This window comes from Theropithecus gelada, chromosome 11, assembly GCF_003255815.1.
Source record: "Theropithecus gelada isolate Dixy chromosome 11, Tgel_1.0, whole genome shotgun sequence".
NCBI lineage: Eukaryota > Metazoa > Chordata > Mammalia > Primates > Cercopithecidae > Theropithecus > Theropithecus gelada.
The window spans coordinates 11,151,492-11,175,973 of NC_037679.1; the positions used below are offsets into that span (position 1 = coordinate 11,151,492).

General features: G+C 44.9%; 1 protein-coding gene and 1 non-coding gene across 3 annotated transcripts in view; both read left to right on the forward strand.

Annotated features, from left to right (window-relative positions):
- The window catches only part of ACVR1B (activin A receptor type 1B), a 46,032-nt gene that overhangs the window by 14,622 nt on the left and 6,928 nt on the right, over positions 1-24,482 (forward strand). For both annotated transcript variants that reach the window (XM_025402964.1, XM_025402965.1), the window contains exons 2-7: positions 9,534-9,773; positions 10,571-10,819; positions 15,585-15,815; positions 18,415-18,582; positions 19,605-19,761; positions 21,226-21,350. In XM_025402964.1, coding sequence (XP_025258749.1) covers positions 9,534-9,773; positions 10,571-10,819; positions 15,585-15,815; positions 18,415-18,582; positions 19,605-19,761; positions 21,226-21,350 — 1,170 coding nt within the window. The remainder of the gene's footprint in view (positions 1-9,533; positions 9,774-10,570; positions 10,820-15,584; positions 15,816-18,414; positions 18,583-19,604; positions 19,762-21,225; positions 21,351-24,482) is intronic.
- LOC112635760 lies at positions 22,069-22,175 on the forward strand. The gene has a single exon (XR_003122078.1). It is a non-coding gene; the product is annotated as a U6 spliceosomal RNA (small nuclear RNA).

Genomic DNA, 24,482 nt, shown 5'->3' on the forward strand with positions numbered 1-24,482 from the left:
CCCAAAAAATCCAGAATGTGGGAAACTACAGGACAAATGGCCTAGATTCTTCAACAGATAACTTGCAAGGAAAAATAACAGCACCTATAATCTAAGGGGGAACCTATAGATTATAAAAGGTTTTAGGAGATCTCTCAGCCAAGTGCAGTGAAAGAACCTCATTTAGATCTGGATTTTCATTTTATTTTATTTTATTTTTGAGGCAGAGTCTAGCTCTGTCACCCAGGCTGGAGTGCAGTGATGTAGTCACAGCTCACTTCAGCTTCAATCTCCTGGGCTCAAGCAATCCTTCCACCTCAGCCTCCTGAATAGCTGGGATGACAGGCACGTGCCATCACACCTAGCTCATTTTTTTACTTTTTGTAGAGATGGTCTCACTATGTTGCCCAGGCTGATCTTGAACTTCTGAGTTTAAGAGATCCTCCCACTTCAGCCTCCCAAAGTGCTGGGATTACAGGTGTGAGCCAGCGTTCCCTTCCTGGATCTGGATTTGAGCCAGCTGTTAATTTTTTCAAGATAATAAAGGATTTTTGAACACTGGATATTTGATTACATTAAGGCTATTGTCAGTTATTTTAGGTATGATAATGATATTGTGGGAACCTGCAATTTAAAATGTAACTTGCAGAAGATTCCAATATCAATGACAAAAAATTAAAGGCACTTAAAAACATTAAACGTGGCCAGGCATGGTGGCTCACGCCTGTAATCCCCGCACTTTTGGGAGGCTGAGGCCAGTGGATCACCTGAGGTCAGGAGTTTGAGACTAGCCTGGCCGACGTGGTGAAACCCTGTCTCTACTAAAAATACAAAAATTAGCTGGGTGTGGTGGTGGGCACCTGTAATCCCAGCTACTCGGGAGGCTGAGGCAGGAGAATATCTTGAACCTAGGAGGCAACGGTTGCAGTGAGCCGAAATCGTGCCATTGCACTCCAGCCTGGGTGACAAGAGCAAGACTCCATCTTAAAAACTAAAACCCAGCACTTTGAGGGGCCGAGGCGGGCCGATCACGAGGTCAGGAGATCGAGACCATCCTGGCTAACACGGTGAAACCCCATCTCTACTGAAAATATAAAAAATTAGCCGGGCGTGGTGGCGGGCGCCTGTAGTCCCAGCTACTTGGGAGGCTGAGGCAGGAGAATGGTGTGAACCTGGGAGGTGGAGCTTGCAGTGAGCCGAGATCTCGCCACTGTACTCCAGCCTGGGCGACAGAGCAAGACGCTGTCTCAAAAACAAACGCCGGGCGCGGTGGCTCAAGCCTGTAATCCCAGCACTTTGGGAGGCTGAGGCGGGTGGATCACGAGGTCAGGAGATCGAGACCATCCTAGCTAACATGGTGAAACCCCATCTCTAGTAAAAATACAAAAAACTAGCCGGGCGTGGTGGCGGGTGCCTGTAGTCCCAGCTACTCAGGAGGCTGAGGCGGGAGAATGGCGTGAACCCGGGAGGCGGAGCTTGCAGTGAGCCGAGATCGCCCCCACTGCACTCCAACCTGGGCGACACAGCAAGACTCCGTGTCAAACAAACAAACAAAAAAAATTAAAGGTTGGGGGAAACCTGCTAGAGAATCAGTGGCTGGTGCTAGTGGGAATGTCTAGCATTTGCTTGTACACTTAACTGTATAGGCACTTGGCTAAGAGCTTTATATACTGATTATCTTATTCCGCAGAGCCATCCTATGAAGTTGATTCTCTTAGTTTTCTCCATTTTCTAATTGGGCAGCCCGAGTCCTGTGAGCCTAAGAAACTTGCCTCATGTTGCTCAGCTAACAAGTGAACCAGGATTTAAGCTTAGGCTGTCGGACCTCAGAGCCCAGGCTGTTAATCCCTATGTAATTATATCTCCCTGAAGGTGCTCTCAGTGATAGAGGAGGTAGCAGAGAAACTAAAAGAATTATTTCTGGCTGGGCATGGTGGCTTACGTCTGTAATCCCAGCACTTTGGGAGGCCAAGTTGGGTGGATCACCTGAGGTCAGGAGTTCGAGACCAGCCTGGCCAACGTGGCGAAACCCCATCTCTACTACAAATACAAAAAATTAGCCAGACGCCGTGGCAGGCGCCTGTAATCCCAGCAACTTGGGAGGTTGAGGCAGGAGAATTGCTTGAACCCAGGAAGCAAAGGTTGCAGTGAGCCAAGATTGCGCCATTGCTTTCCAGCCTGGGCAACAAGAGCAAAACTCCATCTCAAAAAAAGAGAATGATTTCTTCCATTTGTACTGAGAAGCATGCTATGGAAACACACAAGCCCAAATTATTTCGAAGTGGACAAGTTGTAGATGTTAGATACCTCTCAAGGTAAAGGTATAAAACCAATCTTACATTCATAGTTGGTTTGTAATAAATGTTATTTTATTCTGAATTTAAGTAGTGATAAATATATGGGATGTTTTAGACCTAAAGAAGTGGGTCTTTGTGGCAAATTGTATTTCCTAAATGACTGCAACTATATTTCCCATCCCACATATTTTTCTTACAATGTGACTTTGATACTCCTTCCAACAGGCAGGGTCTACCCATGTCCCTTCCTTGAATTTGGGCGGAGGTTTGACTGCTTTGATCTATGGTCTATCGTGGATGTGATGCTCTGTGGTATCTAAGGCTAGGCTGCTAGAATAATACAGTTTCTGCCAGGTTCATTTCCTTTTGGTGTCTTGCTCTGGGGAAGGGCAGCTGTCATGCTTTGAGGAGCCTAAGCTAACCCACACAAAGGGACTACAGGTTGAACATCCCTAATCCAAAATGCTCCAAAATCCAAAAATTTTTGAGCACCAACGTGCTCAAAGGAAATGCTCGTTGGAGCATGTTGGATTTCAGATTTTCAAATTAGGGATGCCCAGTCAGATGTATATGAAAATATTCTAAAATCCCCCAAAATCAGAAATCTGCAATACTTTCCGGTCCGAACATTTTGGATAAAGGATGCTCATCCTGTAGTTGAAGAGGACCACATCAAGAAGAACAAAGGCCCCTAGCCAACAGCCAGCATCATGCGCCAGATGTAAGCGTGAATAAACCTTCAGATGGTTCTAGCCCCCGGCCTTGGAGTCTTCCACCTGAAGCCCCAGATATTGTGGAGTAGAGATAAGCTGTTCCTGCTGCCCTGCCCAAGTTGCTGGCTTATAGAATCCATGCATAGATTAAATGGTTGTTTGATGCCACAAGTTTTTGGGGTAATTTGTTATATGGCCATAGTAACTGGGACAATATTATTTTTCCTCCCATCTCAAAGGACTTTAATGTTGTCTTCATAAATGGCCATTTTTGAGCAGATGTTTAGTGTGGACCTACTAGAATTCAGCCCTGGAGATGCAAAGGTGAATGGAACATAATCTGTTTCTTTAAATGGCACCACAGCCAGAAGACTGTTAAATTGACCTGTTACTCTTATATGTGTAAAGATATTTCCAGAGAGACCCTCGTTGCTATGCTGGTGAGACCTAATAAAAGTTAGGGCCACTGAATCTAAGAAAACATTATATTACGCACTCGAGAGAAGGTGGCAGTATGGTTTCTCTAAAGCCCAGGCAGGCTAATAATTTGAAATTTTTTTATAGAGGTAAGCATGCATGTGAATAAAGAGAAAGACTTTATCTGGACTTTCAACGACCCTAATAAAATCTGTACAGGTAGTTATTTTAAAGCCACAAAGGAATTAAAGGGATTTACACTGTGTATAAAGAACTATCTTAGCCAGTGTGGTGGAGTACACTTGTAGTCCTAACTACTAAGGAGGCTGAGGCGGAAGGGATCATGTGTGGCCATGAATTTGAGGCTACAGTGAGCTATGACTACACCTGTAAATAGCCACTGCACTTCCAGCCTGGATGACATAGCGAGACCCTGTCTCTAAGAAAATTAAAAAAAAAAAAAAAAAAAAACTGTCTTAAAAAATAAAGTAGGGATAAAGCACCACTTCTATAATATTGGTAGAGTCACCAATAAGAAGTAAGGAATTCATGGTGAAACCTTGAGGTTTCCAGTGGCATTGTTATCCCAGGCTGTAACACACTAAATCCCTGGAGATGAACTGCAGGAAGACATGGTGTGGCTCTTTGGTCAGAAAACCAGCAGTGCATTTGATACGGGGAGGGTAAGAATGTGTTCAGAGTGATGTGAATGATATTTGCAGGGTGCTGAATCTGATCACATGAAGGTGTTCCTAGTGTGGCCATGGCCCTGCCGACTCTGTGTGCCGAGTGTTGTCAGAAAGAGTGTGGTAGAATGCTGTGTGGTGTTGTAGGGAAAAGATGGGACTTAGACCCTAGAGACCTGAGTTGGAGATGTGCCCCATCGTTGTACTGGTTTACCACTTGTGAGCCCCTTAACTTCTCCGAGGCTTTACTATCCATAAAGTAAGGCAGCTATACCTGCCTCAGCTCCTGAGTTCCTGTGGGGATCACAGGAGAGGATGAAAGTGAAAACTCTTGATACAATAACACAGCGTAGCTCTACACAGTGTTTTCTTACGGGAAACAAACTGAAAACACCCTACCTGAATGTAAAACTGGTGTCTCTGATCCTGCAATCATAGTTTGGTAGAGTTGTGGTCTTTGTTCTATCCCAAAGAAACTGGAGGGGATTGGGATAAGGGCCAGGGAAGAATAATTAAAGTAATCATGGTTGTATTAGGCTATTCTTATCGCTTTGGCCTATCTGGTGAATTTCTCATCCGGAAAGAGTGCTGAGAATCAGTTTATGATCAAGTCATAAAATCACGAAGTGAAAGGGCAGAACTAGAAGGTTGCCTGGTGAAATTTGGAAGAGTCAAGTCTAGGGTACCTAAACAGGACAGTGCTCCACAACCAGTACTAAATTTATGAAATTAATTATCCACAAGTAGTAATTAAGTTAAAATTCATAATTACTGTAGCTTCAAAAGAGTTTTAGATGCGCTCCTGGACCTTCATCTGTTAGGACAAACTTAGATGTTGGGTGCCGTGCCTCTTCCTTTCACAGGGGGCGCCATCGCACTGCACTCTCCCACACTGCTCCTGGTGAGGGTCTGAGGCGGGATGTTGGGCTAAATGGCTGTGAGTCTGACCCTGTGTGGCAGTTTTTGAGAATTCTTAGCTGGGCTATGGTGTCACTGAGTGGCCTGTATTTTCTGAGGCCCAGCTGTGTTAGGCGCCTCTGTAACACGGAGCTAGACAGTCTGCCCAGGTTGGAACTTGTCAGCCTTACTCGAAACACAGCCTGTCTCATGAATCAAATTTGCATTTACATCCTACCACAAACCACCTTCCAATCATACTTTGGAACCATGTTCAAACCCTGCCAAGGTGGTTTTGTCTTTAGTTTAAATTTGACTAACTTGTTAATGACAAAAGTCTATGCTAGTCGGGCTTTTCTTCTGACCACTTCCTAACTGGTTTATGTGTAGAGTGATTTTGTTACTCCTGTGATTTGGTTTTCTGATTTGTGTTATTTCTACTACGTAATTCTTCCGTCTTGGAATAAGGAGAGTTTTAGGTATGTATTGTTTACATACACGGTGTGTAAAATTTTTAACCTGATGAGTCACTATGAAACAGATTCTAAGGGGCTGTTATCATTAGTCCAGATTTAGCTTTTCAGAGAGAATTTAATTTAGTGTGTGTGATTTAATGAACTGAGATTTACAGTAAATTTAGATGCTTTTATAATTGTCACTTTTGTTTCAGTGGAAAATGAATGTTAACAGAAGGCTAGCCAAAATGTCTGTATTTAAAAGATGTTTAGGAAAAGGCATATAAAACAAAACAATTGTCCGGTGTTGGGTCAGTGATCAAACAATGTAAACTTAAAAACAAAACTAGATTCAAACATAGCTGGAAAGGATTTTAGAGGTCATATAGTTCAGTCCCTTCTTTCTGGTTAATCATGAGAAAAATGAGGTTCAAAGAGGTTAAATGACTTGCCCAAAGCCACGCAGCTAGTTCCTGACAGAGCTGAAACTTGAACAGCAGTTTCTTACTGAAACTTGCCACTTCCTAATTAGTGGTTAAGGAGACACATTTTTACTTGGGTGGTGTTTTTTTGTTTTTTTTTTAGGTTTTACATTGAGGGGGGGATTGATATTTATTGAATCTCTACTAGTTGTTAAGTACTTTAAAAAATACATTAGCTGGGTGTGGTGGCACATGCTTGTAGTTCCATCTCCTTAGGAAACTGAGGCTGGAGGTTCCCTTGAGCCCAGGAGTTCAAGTCCAACTTGGGCAACATAGCAAAACCTTGTCTCTAAAAAACAGATATATATTTCTTCATGTAATTCTTACGTAGCCGTATGAAATACAGTCATGTGCCGCATAACAGCATTTTGGTCAGTGATGGACCACACTGTTGTTATATGATGGTAGTCCCATAAGATAATACTGTATTTTTACTTCACCTTTTCTATGTTAGATACAAATACTTATTGTGTTACAATTGCCTACAGTATCCAGTAAAGTTACATACTGTATAGTTTTCTAGCCTAGGAGCAAGAGGCTACACCACTTAGACTATGCCATCTAGGTTTGTGTAAGTACATGCTGTGAGGTTCACACAGCAACAAAATTGCCTAATGCTGCATATTAACAGCCCCACTTTACAGATTAGGAAACAGAGTGCAAGAAAGTTAATACCTTGCTCAAGGTCATGTGGTTAATATTAAAGCTGGCATTTGAGCCTTTCTGACCTGTTCCTGCTATGATTCCCACTGTGACTCCTAGTGATGGTAATTCTGATCTTTTCAGGGGTATGGGCAGTGGTGGTAGTTATCTTTGAAATGTATCTTTTTCAGACTTCTCACTCTGTAAAATATGTAATTAGACACAGATATGTGTAGAGTGGCCTTTCTCAGAAGACCCATAGCTCTTAGCAGTTGCTTGGCTAATCTTCATACCATCTCTGTAAGATAAACAGCGTTTTCTGGTTGGGTAGTTGAGGCCCAGATAGGCTCAGGGACTCACTCAGCGCCTTATCACAAACCCACATGGCCCAGCCCCCAGTTCCGTTCTTCGTCCTGTCTAGCATAGATTTCACCACTTTTGTTCTTTCCTGTCTTACACCAAGATTGTTTAAGTACTTCCCAAAAATAATGAGCCACGTGTGGGTGTGTTCGTTCTCCAGAATGAATCACTGTGAAAGAGGTTGTGAACTAAGGAAAGGAGCATAAGTATCTGGAAGCAGAGGCTCCTGACTCTTCAGTGCCTCTAATTGGTGGGCTCTGGAGTGAGTGTTTTTCTAAAAGGCAACTGTGGGTTTGGGCTTGTGTCTCACTGTGCTCAGAATAGTCCTCTCTTGAAGTTGTTACTTTTCCCTTCTTGCTTCCCAAAATAGAACCAATGTTGTTCTCTTTGTTGGACACCACAACACAAATATTGAGAGGTGTGCTTTCCATAGGGAACCCCTTTTAAAGTGCCTGAATGTCCCCACTGCCACAAAGGGGAATGGGAGTTAGCTTTCTTGAGTTAACAAGATTCCAGCATGAGTAAAAGAGGTTTGGATCAAGTATTCTGAGACTTTCAGAAGTAAATGTAAAAGCAGAAAGAATAAGAGAGGGAGCAAACAAAGGTATTTGGAAGAGAAAATGAAGAGATTCCTTAGTCTTTTTTGTGTCTAAACAGGTTAGAATAAAAATTCAGGAGAAATTTACTTTTTAAAATCCCTTTTATGATTTAGATCCTAGTCTAATGGGCACCTACTTTAAATGTTCTGACTTTAAGAAATACCACTACCCAAACTCTTAAGCAAGAGGCTGCATGTTTTGGAATTTCTCCCAGAAGAAAGGGATCTGATGAAACGTGAAAAAATACAACAGGCCATAAGTGAAGATCTGCACTGTCTACACTGTCTGTCCACCTGCCAGGACTGCCTCCTTGGTTTCCTTGGGTGGGACTAGCAAGGAATCGGCTCATTTATAGAAAGCCTGAGGAAGGAGGGGTTGGGCACTGAGATATTTAGAATCTGTCTTTGGATTTGAAAAGCCAAGAGATGACTTTCAGAATATTGGAGGAAGAGACGAAGATAGACTATGTATAGCCTAAATCAGTGAGTTATGACAGGGTAGCTTTTCATGGGACTGCCCATAAGTGTCTCATCTCCAGAGGCCACAGTGTGAATGCATTGCCACTTGTTATCCAGATAGTATTGACTGAGTGTGTGATCTGGAACTCGCTTGGGCCCCCACCACCTTCACCCCTCAATGTGTGAGTGCCTCCTTCAGCACTTCCGAGCCCCGACCTCGGTGTTCTAGTGGGCAAAGCAACACTCCTGCCCATGCCAAGAGGTCAGAGCTAGGTTAGTCTCTTGGGAGACAGTGTTGGGGAGAACCAACTGCTGCTGTCTGTGCTATTCTTGTTAGTTGAATAAATAAAGGATTTCAGATTCCAGGGCTGCTGAAGAGGCTTTCAGAGGCGCCAAATTCATTTGCAGTAATTTCCTGTCAAATGGGACACACTTATGTATGATACTTACCCAGCAAAACTCATTAATCCCAGAGGTGATTGTGTACACTGCCTGTTTGAAAAAAATTGTGTGGCCGGGCGCGGTGGCTCAAGCCTGTAATCCCAGCACTTTGGGAGGCCGAGACGGGCGGATCACGAGGTCAGGAGATCGAGACCATCCTGGCTAACATGGTGAAACCCCGTCTCTACTAAAAAATACAAAAAACTAGCCGGGCGAGGTGGCGGGCGCCTGTAGTCCCAGCTACTCGGGAGGCTGAGGCAGGAGAATGGCGGGAACCCGGGAGGCGGAGCTTGCAGTGAGCTGAGATCCGGCCACAGCACTCCAGCCTGGGCGACAGAGCGAGACTCCGTCTCAAAAAAAAAAAAAAAAAAATTGTGTGTGCACACACTGGCATACATGAACGCATGTGCATGCTATCCAGGGGCCTTTCAGGATGGGTTAAATGTATTGAGCACTTTTAATGCATTATCTCACTTAGTCGTCACAATAACTTCACAAGGGAGGCACTCAAGTTCTCCTCTTTGCAGGATATCCTTTGTGCCCTCGTGAATGAGGGGCACCTGACTTGGACTACTAAAGGCAGGAGGACGATAATGGAGTGGTCAGGGAAAGCTTTTCAAAAGAAGTGACATTTGAGTTGAATTTTGAAGGATATGTAAGAATTAGGCAGGAAAAAAGCATTGCAGCAAAAGAATGTGTGAGAGCATGCATGCTGCAGGAAGCCGTGGGCGTGCTTGGTTCCTGCTGGGGGAGATAGGGCTGGTGATAGCTCCAGGAACCCTATGTGGCTCTGCATGAAGTGGGGGGCAGCCCCACATTCTCCAAAAGGAAGATGCTTTCCTCTTGTCAGGCATCTCAATTTGAAGAAAAGGTAGTTCCTCTGTCTGTCACAGGCATAAAGTAGAGCACTTAGAGGATAATAGCGGAGCCTCAAAAGCTCAATAAACAGGTGAAGTTGTGCTCAGTTAAGGGTATCTGTTTGGCCCCATCTCTATAAAAACTGTTTTGGAACATCAAGTATGCTAACGGATTATATTCTAAGTTTGGAAAAGGACCTGCAAAGGATCTCACCATTGATGTCAATGTCTGCTCCCCAATTTCCTGCAGCTCTGCTGTGTGCGTGCACCAGCTGCCTCCAGGCCAACTACACGTGTGAGACAGATGGGGCCTGCATGGTTTCCATTTTCAATCTGGATGGGATGGAGCACCATGTGCGCACCTGCATCCCCAAAGTGGAGCTGGTCCCTGCCGGGAAGCCCTTCTACTGCCTGAGCTCAGAGGACCTGCGCAACACCCACTGCTGCTACACTGACTACTGCAACAGGATCGACTTGAGGGTGCCCAGTGGTGAGTGCATGCCCTTGTTGGACTAGTGGCTCAGCTTGGAGGTAGGGCACCCCGTCGCTTCATTTTTTTCTACTCTTGCCCACTCGCTTGGTTTGATGATAAAGATGCCTTTCGGATGCTCCCCAAGGTGACAAAGGCTGGGGTTTCTCAGGAGTTGCTTTTGTGGATTAGAGGGGGAGGAAGCAGATTTTCAAGTTAGTCCCAGAGGTGCCAGCAGTGTTTTGAGTAGTGGCTGAGCAGCCATAGGCAGTGGTGAGGAGTGGAAGAACCAGGCAGGGATCCCCGCGGGAGGATGTGGGACTGATCCGGAAAGAGATGGCCCTAGAGCTGAGCAAAGGTGACTCCTCAAGAGAGGATGGTGGTCAGATGTGAGAAGGGACCAGAATAGAAAAAGGCCGGTAACCAAAGCTGAGAAGCACCACATACCACCCTTTTGCAAGTCTTCCATTCAGGAGAAGGAGAGAAACTAGAGTGGAGCTTAGGGGAGCTGTGGAAAGTTAAAGAGCAGAAACAGGCATCTCTGTAGGGGCCTGAGGCGGGGATAGTATCATGAAATGCGTGAGATTACAAAGTGGGTTGTGGCTTTGACTGGAAAGAGGTGCCTTAACTAAAGAAGTTGGGCATTTGAGAGCATCTAGGCAGACAGACTAGCCCAGGAAGATCAGAGAGATCAAGGGAGCCTGAACATGTCAACAGGGAAAGGGTTCTTTTTCACTCTTCACTTTGAGGGAGGTGTTTTTACTCTTTCCCTTGTTTTTACTTCTCATTCTTTCCCTCTCCTCTCTCACTTGACCCAGGTCACCTCAAGGAGCCTGAGCACCCATCCATGTGGGGCCCGGTGGAGCTGGTAGGCATCATCGCTGGCCCGGTGTTCCTCCTGTTCCTCATCATCATCATTGTTTTCCTTGTCATTAACTATCATCAGCGTGTCTATCACAACCGCCAGAGACTGGACATGGAAGATCCCTCATGTGAGATGTGTCTCTCCAAAGACAAGACGCTCCAGGATCTTGTCTATGATCTCTCCACCTCAGGGTCTGGCTCAGGTACTGAGTTCTCCAGGGTATCGTGTCTGTGGTTGACTTTAATCAGTTTCCCAGAAGGATAGAGTGCTTATAGAGAAGGCTGGGGGCACTGCATTTGTTTCTGCCAGCATTGAGTCATTTGGTTTCCTAGTTCCCCTTCTTTTGGAGTGTGACGTGTAATAAGATAATGGGTTCACAGAAAATCTCTCATTCCCTGGGATTCCCAAGTTCTAGTACACAATTATCCACTACAGAAGTTCTGCCTCTCTAAGCTTTGCAACTGTACGTACATCTATTAAAATTTAGCTGGTTCCACCTGAGCAGTGGAGTGCTCAATTTCAGGGCCCCTTTTGAGAAACAGGAGTGTGCCAGATTCCTGTGAGGTGGTGACAGCTAATCATTGATCTCTGAGCAACCACAAGGGGAGTTTAAGGACATCCAGTAAAGCTTAGAGTTGGGATTTGGTGAATCATTGACTTGTACCAGTTGCCCAAGGGTTTTTGGTGGGGGTGAAAATAAAGGCAGTGTGGGCCTCCAGCATAGCATCAGCACTATTTCCTGTACTGCCTTTTGTTGACCAAGTCTTTCTCAGATGTGGAAAATGAACCAAACACTAGACCTTGGCATAAGACAAGAATTTAGGATAAAAGGGCTTGGAGTTGTTTAGGTCTCAGGGTGTATAGCTCAGCTAGTTGTTAAATGTGAACATGAATGCAGAAGAATTTTTTTACTTACTTACTTATTTATTTATTTAGAAACAGAGTCTTGCTCTGTTTCTCAGGCAGCAGTGCAGTGGCACAGTCTCCGCTGACTGAAACCTCCGCCTGCCAGGTTCAAGTGATTCTCCTGCCTCAGCCTCCTGAGTAGCTGGGATTACAGGCATGCGCCACTACACCAGCTAATTTTTGTATTTTTAGTAGAGACAAGGTTTCGCCACGTCGGCCAGGCTGGTCATATGTTCTTGACCTCAAGTGATCCACCCACCTCGCAAAGAATTTTTTTAATGAAGATAAACCATTATTTTTGTGACAGTGGTATTGCGTTCCTTTTTTTTATTTTTTATTTTTATTTTTTTAGATATGGTCTCACTCTGTTGTTGCCCAGGCTGCAGTGCCATGGTGCAATCACAGCTCACTGCAGCCTCAACCTCCTGGGCTCAAGAGATCCTCCACCTTAGTCTCCTGAGTAGCTGAGATGTCAGGCATGTGCCACCAAGCCTGGCAATTTTTTTTTTTTAATTTTTGTGGAAGGTCTCACTTTGTTGCCCAGGCTAGTCTCAAATTCTTGACTTCAAGTCCGTTCTTATCAAAGAAAAAACATCCACAAACATCACTGTTGCCGTTCTAGCTAAAACACAGAGGATCTTATTTGTGAGAACTTTTGCATGTTTTTATATGTTTCCTTGACGTGGGACAAGACTGTTGTTCTGTGGGGAAATTATGCCATCAGTCATGCCCAGACATTCTGCTTGACACGGGAGTACTTTGAGCTGTGACATCTCCTGAATTTCAGTGGCTTTGCTTTTATTAAGCTCTGCAGTAGAGAGCACCAAAATGATGGATGTATTTAAAAGCTGCATATTTTTAGAAACAGTAAAAATCTAGGGCTCGTTCCTTGTTGAAAGAGGTAGGGCAGTGGTTAGAACCTCCTGGCTGACTGTGGGAATTGATTTGCTGCTAGAGGAGGGTAAATTGGGTTTTCCAAAGTATTTTTAAGACCCAGACCAGGCCGGGCGCGGTGGCTCAAGCCTGTAATCCCAGCACTTTGGGAGGCCGAGACGGGCGGATCACGAGGTCAGGAGATCGAGACCATCCTGGCTAACACAGTGAAACCCCGTCTCTACTAAAAAAAATACAAAAAACTAGCCAGGCGAGGTGGCGGGCACCTGTAGTCCCAGCTACTCGGGAGGCTGAGGCAGGAGAATGGCGTAAACCCAGGAGGCGGAGCTTGCAGTGAGCTGAGATCCGGCCACTGCACTCCAGCCTGGGCCACAGAGCGAGACTCTGTCTCAAAAAAAAAAAACAAAACAAAACAAAACAAAAAAAAAAAAAAAAAAAAAGACCCAGACCAGCTGAAACAAGGGAAGGGCCATGGTAGTTGTTTAGTCATCTGTAGCAAAATGTTTAATAACTATTTCTCTCTGAGTGGTTTAGTATATTCTTCATTCAGAATATGCAGAGCTTCCAAGGTGTTAGGTTTCTAATGATGTGGTTTTTAAAGTAGTAAGTCCATGCTGCTCATATGACTTTCAATTCATTTAAATAAGTATATACTGAATACCTTCTGGGTGATATAGTTTTAGACAGATTAGAAAGAGGCTGACCTGGCTGGGCGCAGTGGCTCACATCTGTAATCCCAACACTTTGGGAGGCCGAGGCAGGCGGATCACGAGGTCTGGAGATCCAGACCATCCTGGCTAACACGGTGAAACCCCGTCTCTACTAAAAATACAAAAAATTAGCCGGGCGTGGTGACGGGCGCCTGTAGTCCCAGCTACTCGGGAGGCTGAGGAGAATGGTGTGAACCTCGGAGGCGGAGCTTGCAGTGAGCCGAAATCACGCCACTACACTGCAGCCTGGGTGACAGAGGCAAGACTCTGTCTCAAAAAAAAAAAAAAAACCTGACTCCAGGATTGGATCAGAGAGACAGGAATTGTTGGGAAGAGTCTCACAGAGGAGGGCACATTTAAAGGTGTCTTGAGGCTGGGCAGCCACACCTATAATCCCAGCACTTTGGGAGGCCGGGGTGGGCAGATCACTGAGGTCAAAAGTTCGAGACCAGCCTGACTAACATGGTGAAACCTCGTCTCTACTAAATACAAAATATTAACTGGGTGTAGTGGCGCATGCCTGTAATTCCAGCTACTCGGGAAACTGAGGCAGGAGAATTGCTTGAACCTGGGAGGCAGAGGCTTCAGTGAGCCCAGATCATGCCATTGCACTCCAGCCTGGGCAACAAGAGCAAAGCTCCGTCTCAAAAAACAAAACAAAAGGGCGGTCACGGTGACTCACACCTGTAATCCCAGCACTTTGGGAGGCCGAGGTGGGTAGATCACCTCAGGTCAGGAGTTTGAGACCAGCCTGAGCAACATGATGAAACCCCCATCTCTACTAAAAATACAAAAATTAGCTGGGTGTGGCGGCGGGCGCCTGTAATCCCAGCTACTTGGAAGGCTGAGGCAGGAGAATTGCATGAACCTAGGAGGTGGAGGTTGCAGTGAGCCGAAATCATACCATTGCATTCCCAGCCTGAGTGACAGAGTGAGATTCCATCTCAAAAAAAATAAAATAAAAAAGGAGTCTTAAAGAATGAGTTGGAATTTTAAATTTAAGAGAGGCAAGAGGACAAAGAACATTCCAGGCCAATGAAAATATCTTCAGTAAAAAGACAAAGACATGAAAGTCCACTGTATGTTTAAAGAACCTTTATGATAAGGAGACCAGCATGATGTGCTTGTGCTAGGGAAGCAGGGGGAAGTCAGGCTGGCCCGGGTGTAGAGGACCTTGAGGGCTGACCTTTAACTTATAGGTAAGGGGCTTCTACTGAAAGTTTCCATGTGGGAAACGAATGTTCATTTTTTCCTTTGGAAGGAATTCTGGCAGTGGTGTGGAGGATGAATTCATTCACTACCAGCCTTCTTTTGGGAAGGGTGCGGTGAGGCGGGTTGTGTGTGGGTGCACAGGGCAAGAGCAGGCTGAGATGGGAGGCAAAAGACCTGTTGGAAGTCTTTTAGAGAAGGTCCAAAAGTAGGACAGGCGGACAGAGATGGAGAGGCGGGGGCTAATTTGAGAAACATTTTGGTGGTTCTATACTGTTGTCATTAAAAGCATAGATTATAGAGTCAGACAGTCCTAGATTTTAAGCCCTGCTTTGCCACTTAACTGCTTGTATGAATTTGAATATTACGTAACCTCCTCTTTGAGCCTTAGTTTTCTTGTTTATAAAATGGGGATGATAACAGTGCCTTACCTTCCAGGTGGTTTGGGGAAGTGAGATAATTTATGTAAAGCCCTTAGCATGGAGCCTAATGCATAGTAAGCATGCAGTGAATGGTAGTTCCCATCTACCAGACCTAGGGTTTAATAATATATTTATTAATTTGGGGATGGGAGTAAGAGAGTTAAAGAGTCAGTTGTGATGGTAAGGGTGATTAGATACATAGAGACACATTGAATGAGTCACATGAAGCAATGTTGAGTTTTATAAAGACAGTAAAATTAATCTTAGACTAAACATAGATAGTCCTCCATTCTACCTCTGGAGTTGTGCTTGCGAGCAGAGCTTTGCTCTCTTTGGAGGTGGGAACCCATGGGCCTCACAGCACTGCCCTCTAGTGGCTAATAAGCAGAACAGCCAGAAGGTGGCCCCCAGCACATGAGCCTCCAGTTTCATGTTCTCTGCCCTCTTTCCTTCCTGCACCAAAATAAAGCAGATGTGGGTAGATCGGCCCACAGGTGGCTGGCTGAAGAGTCAGTAAATCTGGTCAAACATTTACGTTCAAATCTATCATCTATGCTTACTGAGAGGAGAAATTGCGTAGATAAGGAGTAGCTAATCATACACGTTTCCCATTTGTGTTCACTCTTTGCCCATCTCTCCGCCTGGCTCAGCCCTCTGGTAGATTACCTGGAAACGTGCAGGAGCAGCAGCAGCTCTCCCTGATTAATGCACCAGTGTAGGATGAAGACACCATGTTAAGGGTCTTTCCATTGTGCCAATTAGTGTGGGAGTTGGAAAATTTGTCAAATTTGCAGTGTCAGGTTTCTTCCCATTCTTTGGTCCACAGGGTTACCTCTCTTTGTCCAGCGCACAGTGGCCCGAACCATCGTTTTACAAGAGATTATTGGCAAGGGTCGGTTTGGGGAAGTATGGCGCGGCCGCTGGAGGGGTGGTGATGTGGCTGTGAAAATATTCTCTTCTCGTGAAGAACGGTCTTGGTTCCGGGAAGCGGAGATATACCAGACGGTCATGCTGCGCCATGAAAACATCCTTGGATTTATTGCCGCTGACAATAAAGGTAAGGGCTGGGCTTGGATACAGCATTCCCAGATAGAGGATGCCAGAGAAAGTGCATAGCTATGGGATGCACAGCTCTGTTTGCCTTCATCATTGTAACCCGTAGAAAGAGAACTTGAATAAGGTCAAGGTTTCCACGCTTTTCTTAAGGCGTGGAGCCTTTTATTCCATGAAAAGCTTATACAGAAATCCAGGTTATCAAGCAAATAAACAAGGAGTTCTTACTCAGATAAACAAGATACATCCCCTCACCCGACCTGCTTAATTTCTCTTTCTCCACATTCCCAAACCCACCTCCAGTGTAGTTCCTGCAGGGGGTTCCGTAAGCTTATTTTGAAAATCACTGTGATGGGCTGGGCACGGTGGTTCACGCATGTAATCCCAGCACTGTGGGAGGCCGAGGCAGGCAGATCTCTTGAGGTCAGGAGTTCGTGACCAGCCTGGCCAACGTGTTGAAACCCCATCTCTACTAAAAATACAAAAATGAGCTGGGCATGGTGACACGCACCTGTAATCCCAGCTACTCAGGAGGCTGAGGCAGGCCAATTGCTTGAACCCAGGAGGCGGAGGTTGCAGTGAGCTGGAGGTTGCAGTGAGCTGAGGTCGCGCCACTGCACTCCAGCCTGCGTGACAGAGTGAGACTCTGTCTCAAAAAAAAAAAAAGAAAAAAGAAAATCACTAGGATGAGGAATTGTGGCCTCAACCCTGGCAGGGAAGGATAACGACAGAAAAGCCTGTAGTCCACAAAGTGTCGCCTAGTGGCCTTCAGACTCCGCTCTTGGTCAGTCCTGTCCCTGAGGATTCTTCTTTCCTTCTTCCTATCCCTTTTATTGCTTTAGTTTTTGAGTCTTTTATGTGCCAGGCGCCTCCCTATGTTTGAGGACATCATTGACTAGCAAAGCACGACAAGTAAGGGTGATTAGAGGAGGTAAACATGAGTTGTTCTGTTGAGCACAAATTGGGGCTGACTCACACCTGAGCCCGATGGAGACAAAGGTGGCAAGAGTTCAGGAAGAAAAACCTTCCTTGCAGGGAAGGGCACTGCAGACCTGTGCGAAGTTGAGGTGTTTGGGGCCCTGCAAGTAACTTGGATGGCTGTGGGTGGAGAGACAGGCAGAGGCCAGATTGTGAGGGGCCTTTCTGAGAGGATTGTATTCCGTTCTGAAGATAGTGGGTAGTAATTATAATTTCTTTAATTCTATAACATTTATTGATTGCTGTGGGCCAGACCTCTGCTGGCTGCTTGGACCATCACGCATAAGAGCAAGACACAGTCCCTCCCCTCACAGAGCTCCCAGGAAGAAGGGGAAGTGGCACCCAGAGTGCAGAGAGGATGCCATGAATGGCTGGTTCACATTGTGGAAGGGTCTCTCTAGCAGTTGTGACATGGCTTGCTCCTGTGGCACAGTGCAATTTAGAAGTTAGTGTCTAAAACACTATCACCTTTTGGTAAAGTTTAAATCTTACATGTTTTAAAAGGATCAAATCATGTCTTCTCTTCAAACGTATTGGGAGGGCGCTCAGGACTTTGGGACTGGTTAGAGTGCGAGAAGCAGTGTGTTGGGTGGGCCCCTTGTTTGTGATAAGAGAAGCGAAGATGTGTGTGTTTCCAGGATCCATTCCCTTTATTGATTCTGGCAGCTTGTGTGGGTAGGGATCTGGCTTTCAAAACCCACATTAAGGCCAGGGAAGGGGAACAATCGGACTCCCTCGTTCTTGCCTTTTTAACATGGTGTATATATAGTATGGTGCCCTGGAATCAGCGCCAGCCTGGAATTTTGGAGATTTCAACTCAATTTCCAATCTTCCTATTGACAATGGTGTGGCTTAATTCGATTCCTGGCTTTGGTGTTTCTTTTTCTCCCTCCTCCTGCTCTCCTCCTCCTTGCTGTCCCTAGTGTAAAAGAGAAAATAAAGTGTATGCACTCTACCTTCCATTGCTCCTCTGAAGGATGAGATGCCTCTCTGGGAATACTTGGAAGTGGGCTGTTCATGCACTGAAAAGCATTTTTTGGCCTGGAATCCAGTAATGCATAAAGGAGATCTTTCCTTCTCACAGAAATACCATAGCCTGGTAAGAACAACAGACTGAAAAGAAACATTACAGATGAGACAGGTGCTGTGTTTGGGCTGTGTTCAGAGGATCGCTGGGACACAGGAGGCCCTCCAAGGCTTTCCTGCTTGGTGGTGGATCCAGCTCATTGTGGTTCTCCTGTGCCCATGAGCAAGTCTTGGTCAGGATCAAAGCAGTGCTGCAGACAAAGCTGGTGATAGCTGTTACTTTCCCTAGGCATATGCCTCCTCTTTCCTGAGTATTTCATATTTCTAATTTGACATAATGTTCAGAATCCTACAGCTCACCTAAAAGAAATCAGGAGCCGTCCTAAGAAAGAAATGGTGTCCCCTGTCCTTACTGAGGTCCCAAACTGGTAGACCACTATAAATGAAAGGACGCTAGATGGGGCGTTTGGGGGCGTGGAGGTGGGAAATGTGAATTTGGGAGTCTAACTGAATTTTGTATTGTACACACTCATCCTTACCAACTTTCACCGTTTCGCTGATAGTTACGCATTTTCTGGAACTTGTGTGGTTCTCTGCAGATAATGGCACCTGGACACAGCTGTGGCTTGTTTCTGACTATCATGAGCACGGGTCCCTGTTTGATTATCTGAACCGGTACACAGTGACAATTGAGGGGATGATTAAGCTGGCCTTGTCTGCTGCTAGTGGGCTGGCACACCTGCACATGGAGATTGTGGGCACCCAAGGTGAGTGGACTAGCGCAGGAGCGGCAAAGTGACATAGGCATGAAAGGTCCGCACCATCCTGATTTAGTTCCTAGAATTTCTTTTCACTGAGGAAGTTGGGGCTGGACCTCAGGAACTCTAGTGTAATTTAAAGGAAAGGAGGTTTGAGCTTCACTTAAGTGAGGTATCTACAGGGTGTTCCCTTCACCTCTGTCTTTAGAACTCCCTCAGGAATCCTATGATATCAATATTCAGCTACTTGTCAATCAGTGGCTTGACGTAGTCATTTGTTATGAAGGAGTAATCATCTTAGAATCCCACAGTAGACATGAGAAAAAATGGAAGTAAAAAGATAAACCAGTGTACTGGGAACATCAGTTTAGTGATTTCCATGTTCATAGATGGGGATAGCTGGCTTAAAGGCCACTTGGTGGATTAGATGCTGGGCCTTACTAATCTGGGAAGGTTTTCCTGGAGGAAGAAGACCTGAAGCTCTGCTGCTTGTTGACTGTCATGTCAGCTCTTTGAGACATCCTGGATCTTGTCCAAAGGCAGGTGTGATCCCTGATGCCTGGTTGACCAGTGCCACAATGGAAAATCACCCATGAAAGTTGGGTCCTATTCCTATAGCCTGTGCAATGCCAGTTCTCATCATCGGACCTGTTTCCTTCTGAGAATTAGGAGGCATTGTAGCAACTTGCCTTCAGTCCCTCAGCACTTCTATACCTGAGCATATTTGCTCAGGGAAGACGAGTAGTAGTAGTAAATATTAATACAAATATTAGCTAAATACACATGTCCTTCTGTGGTCTCAGCTACATGAATGCATTTAATCCTCACAACAGTCCCATGAAATGAGTACTGTCATTCTGATTTTATGGATGAGAAGACTGAGGTACAGAGGGGTAAAGTCACTTTTCCAGGGTCACTGGATTAGCAGGAGGCAAAGCCAGGACTCAAAACTATACAGTCTGGCTGGAGAGTCTATGCTTTTAACATTTATATCATCTCTCTGTAAAGATCCCTGTTTTTTTCTCTGCCAGGGAAGCCTGGAATTGCTCATCGAGACTTAAAGTCAAAGAACATTCTGGTGAAGAAAAATGGCATGTGTGCCATAGCAGACCTGGGCCTGGCTGTCCGTCACGATGCAGTCACTGACACCATCGACATTGCCCCAAATCAGAGGGTGGGGACCAAACGGTAGGAGAGCCTGGGCCTCTGCCCTTGCTAAGCAGCTTCTACTGAGTATCCCATGTGTGCCGTTTCCCATATGCACAGGAGAAGGAGGTGTCGAAAAAGGAGGCGAGGACCTTGTTCTCAGCCCACTGAAAGTTGAATTGAACATGCACTCCCCACATTGGAAAGTTACACCACTGCATCTAACAGATACAAGTGCTGAGAGCACAGCTCCATGAACTGTATGCACATTGGTGTTGGTGGTATTAAGGTCAGAGAGAAGGACAATCTGGAGCAGGATTTAGAAGGATAGCAGGCAACAGGTGTGGCTAGGGAAAGAGGCAAAACACTGCCATCTCCTGTGCAGAGAGCCGTGAAGGAGGCAGGGAGCATGTTGTGCTTAGGGACTGGAGAGCAGATTTGCCAAACTATAGCAGAGGTAACCTAGGGTGGAGATTTGGGGCACCCTTCAAGATTATGGGCTTCCCACTTCATGCAGAAGTGAGGTAAGAAGTAAGGAGCTGTGATTGCAAATTGACTTCATGAGTTGGAAATGGGACCGCCTTTTAATAGAGTGGAAGAGGTGGAAATCTGTTTGCTGAATCTAAATGAATTTCATTAAGATGATCCCCTGATTTATTGTGGGGGCTGGGGTGGCTGGAATCCTAGTAATTACTCATAATTACTACTCAGAGTCATTAAGGGTGCCGCTGACCACCTCTAGAATTAATTTTGACGTATCTATAGTCAGGTAAGATAACAAAAGAAGTTTAGAATGAAACTTAAGCTCAACCCATCACTGTGACTACATTCAATAAAGTGAAAGACTCTGGTATTAACCAAATATTATGTACTGTTACTGCCTCTCTGACCCACATTACAAGTACTTCTGCCAAGAAGTCAGAACATGCTTCAAATAAACAAATCTTTTCTCTCTGTTTTTTTGAAACGGAGTTTCACTCTTGTTGCCCAAGCTGGAGTGCAGTGGCACAATTGCAGCTCACTGCAGCCTGCACCTCCTGGGTCCAAGTGATTCTCCTGCCTCAGCCTCCCGAGTAGCTGGGATTACAGGTGCCCGCCACCATGCCTGGCTAATTTTTTGTATTTTTAATAGAGATGGGATTTCGCGATGTTGGCCAGGCTGGTCTCCAACTCCTGCCCTCAGGTGATCCACCCACCTCAGCCTCCCAAAGTGCTGGGATTACAGGCGTGAGCCACTGCACCTGGCCAAATACACAAACCTTAATAGTCAAAAAATAGAGATACACATCAGAGTAGCCTGGTATTGCCAAATCTGTGCTGAAGTGTTTAGAATCAAATCTAAAACATGGGAGTTTGCAATGAAGATATGTGTATACTTCTTCTGCCCCAAGGGACTTTATCAGGATGATATTCTTCCACATTCAGAGGGCCCCTGAATCAATACTTTGATTTAAAGAGAGCAGTTGTCATTTTCTGTGCGTGACCATGTTTGTTTTGCTATTGCAGATATATGGCCCCTGAAGTACTTGATGAAACCATTAATATGAAACACTTTGACTCCTTTAAATGTGCTGATATTTATGCCCTCGGGCTTGTATATTGGGAGATTGCTCGAAGATGCAATTCTGGAGGTACCTTTCTTTTTTGCCTTTGCTCCTACCTCCCATTCCAGGACACTAGATCACCCAAAGCTGTTTTACTGCCCCCTTTCTTTTTACAACCTGTTGGATGCCTGTTGCCAGAGCCTGAATCATCGTTTAAAGTTGCCATCAAAGGTGTGGAACCTTGGAGGCAGCTGTGCTTAGGGTGTGTTTATTCTTCGGGGATCAGCTTGTTGAATAGTGTTGTGTGTTAGGGTAACCATTTCTGAAGTCTCGTTTGGCTTTATAAACAAACAAACATTGTTTTATTAGTCTGTGGCAGGGAGTACCCCAGGTGCAAATAGCACAGGATTCATGCAGGGGTCTCTCACGTCAGAAGCAGTATGTTCTAATGCATTGGCTCCCAAGCCACATTCATTGGAAACCTTGCTGTTTCGTTGTTAAAATAATAGTGCTAGTTTCTAAATTTGTAAAAGTGCATAGATTTTTCTTAAAGTGAGTTTTTTCTCCCATGGTTAAAAATCGTTGGCATTTACAACTTCTTATTCATGACAGAATCCAGTAAGAAATAGTATCAGATTTAGCAGAGACACTTATTATTGTCAACTTAGTATATCAGTATTGTATGATAATTTCCACATACTCTGCCACTTGATCAAGTTCCAGGACCTCTAGAGCCCTACCTTCAGCCATTTATCTGTGGATAAGAGATTCCAGGGCAGTGAAAGTGGTTGGAAAAAAACTGGTAGTGCTCATGTCGCCAGCACATATACTAAAATTGGAACGATACAGAGAAGGTTAGCATGGCCCCTGCGCAAGGATGACATGCAAATTCCTGAAGTGTTCCATATTTTTTAAAGACCTACTATTTGATAGCACCACAGGGTGACTATAGTCAATAATGTAATTGTACATTTTAAATAACTGAAAGAATATAATTGGATTGTTTGTAACACAAAGTGTGAATGCTTGAAGGGATGGATACCCCATTTTCCATTATGTGATTATTATGCATTGCATGCCTGTATCAAAACATCTCATGTTGTACCCCATAAGTATATACATCTACTGTGTACCCACAAAAATTTAAAAAATCTGATCTAGAAAACATCTGGCAAGTCTTCCAGCAGAACTGTTTTGTATATTAATACCCTTTTCCAGCTTCCGTTTATGACATGTTTGGTAAAATCCAAATTATGGAAATAGTGCCCAGGTAGTATTCATGGAATTGGACCTCTTAAATTTTGATCAGTATATGCAGATAAAACAGACTAAGCGACCAAGCACAGTGGCTCACGCTTGTAATCCCCAGCACTTTGGGAGGCCAAGGTGGTCAGATCACGAGGTCAAGAGATCGAGACCATCCTGGCCAACATGGTGAAACCCTGTCTGTACTAAAAATACAAAAATTAGCAGGGCGTGGTGGCACACGCCTGTAGTCCCAGCTACTCAGGAGGCTGAGGCAGGAGAACTCTTAAACCCTGGAGGTGGAGGTTGCAGTGAGCCGAGATCGAGCCACTGCACTCCACCTTTGCAACAGAGCAAGACTCCATCTCAAAATAAAAAAAAAAAAAAACAACAAATAAAACAGACTAAGAAAAATCTGGTCACACAGGTCTTAAACTGTTAATAAGTTTATTTCTTCTTATGACATCCAGAGATTGAGGCTAAATATATAATACTAACATTTATTCACCACTTGCTATGTATAAGCTCATTTAATCTTTACTACTACAAGTAAGTAAAAAGTAGGTGCTATTATCATCGCCATTTTACAAATGAAGAAAATGAGTCACAGAGAAATTACGAAATTTGTCCAAGGTCACATAACTATTTTAGTATCTCGGACTTAAGCCTGTAACTACCCCTTAGATAATTACCAAGTCCAATTTTCTATTTAAAAATATTTCCCAGGCTGGGCACTGTGTCACACCTGTAATCCCAGCACTTTGGGAGACCAAGGTGGGCAGATTGTCTGAGGCCAGGAGTTCGAGACCTGCTTGGGCTACGTGGCGAAACTCTATCTCTACAAAAATAAAAAAATTAGCCAGACATAAAGGCCAGGCATGGTGGCTCACGCCTGTAATCCCAGCACTTTGGGAGGCCAAGGTGGGTGGATCACCTGAGGTCAGGAGTTCGAGGCCAGGCTGGCCAATGTGGTGAAACCCTGTCTCTACTAAAAATACAAAAATTAGCTGGGTGTAGTGGCAGGCACCTGTAATCTCAGCTACTCAGGAGGCTGAGGCAAGAGAGGCTCCATCTCTACTTAAAAAAAAAATCTTATTAGCTCAAGACAGCAGGTTTTGTTTGTTTGCTTGCTTGCTTTTCTTTTTCTGGAAAAGGGCTTGAGAAAAATTAATTGGCTTTTTATTTTTATTTTTTTGAGACAGGGTCTCTCTTTGTCACCCAGGCTGTAGTGCTGTGGCACAATCTTAGATCACTGCAACCTCCACCTCCTGGGTTCAAACCAGTTTCCTGCCTCAGTCTCCCGAGTTGCTGGGATTACAGGCGCCCACCACCACTCCCAGCTGATTTTTATATTTTTAGTAGAGATGGGGTTTCACTGTGTTGGCCAGGCTGGTCTCGAACTCCTGACCTCAGGTGGTCCACCTGCCTTAGCCTCCCAAAGTGCTAGGTTTGTAGGCGTGAGCCACTGTGCCTGGCCTAAATTGGCTTTTTAAAATTATCTTTTTATTATGGAAAATCTTTTAAGTTTGTAGCTTTAAAAGATGAGGACTTTAAAAAATGCAGTGCTATTACCACACTTTTAAAAAATGAACATTAGGCCAGGCACGGTGGCTCATGCCTGTAATCCCAGCACTTTGGGAGGCCAAGGTGGGCGGATCACGAGGTCAGGAGTTTACGACCAGTCTAGCCAACATAATGAAACCCCGTCTCTACTAAAAATACAAAAAAATTGCCAGGTGTGGTAGTGTGTACCTGTAGTCCCAGCTACGTGGGAGGCTGAGGAAGGAGAATCACGTGAACCCAGGAAGTGGAGGCTGCAGCAAGCCGAGATCACGCCACTGCACTCCAGCCTGTGCAACAGTGGAGACTCTGTCTTAAAAAAAAAAAAGAACATTAGGGGCCAGGTGCCATGGCTCACGCCTGTAATCCCAGCACTTTGGGAGGCTGAGGTGGGCAGATCACCTGAGGTCAGGA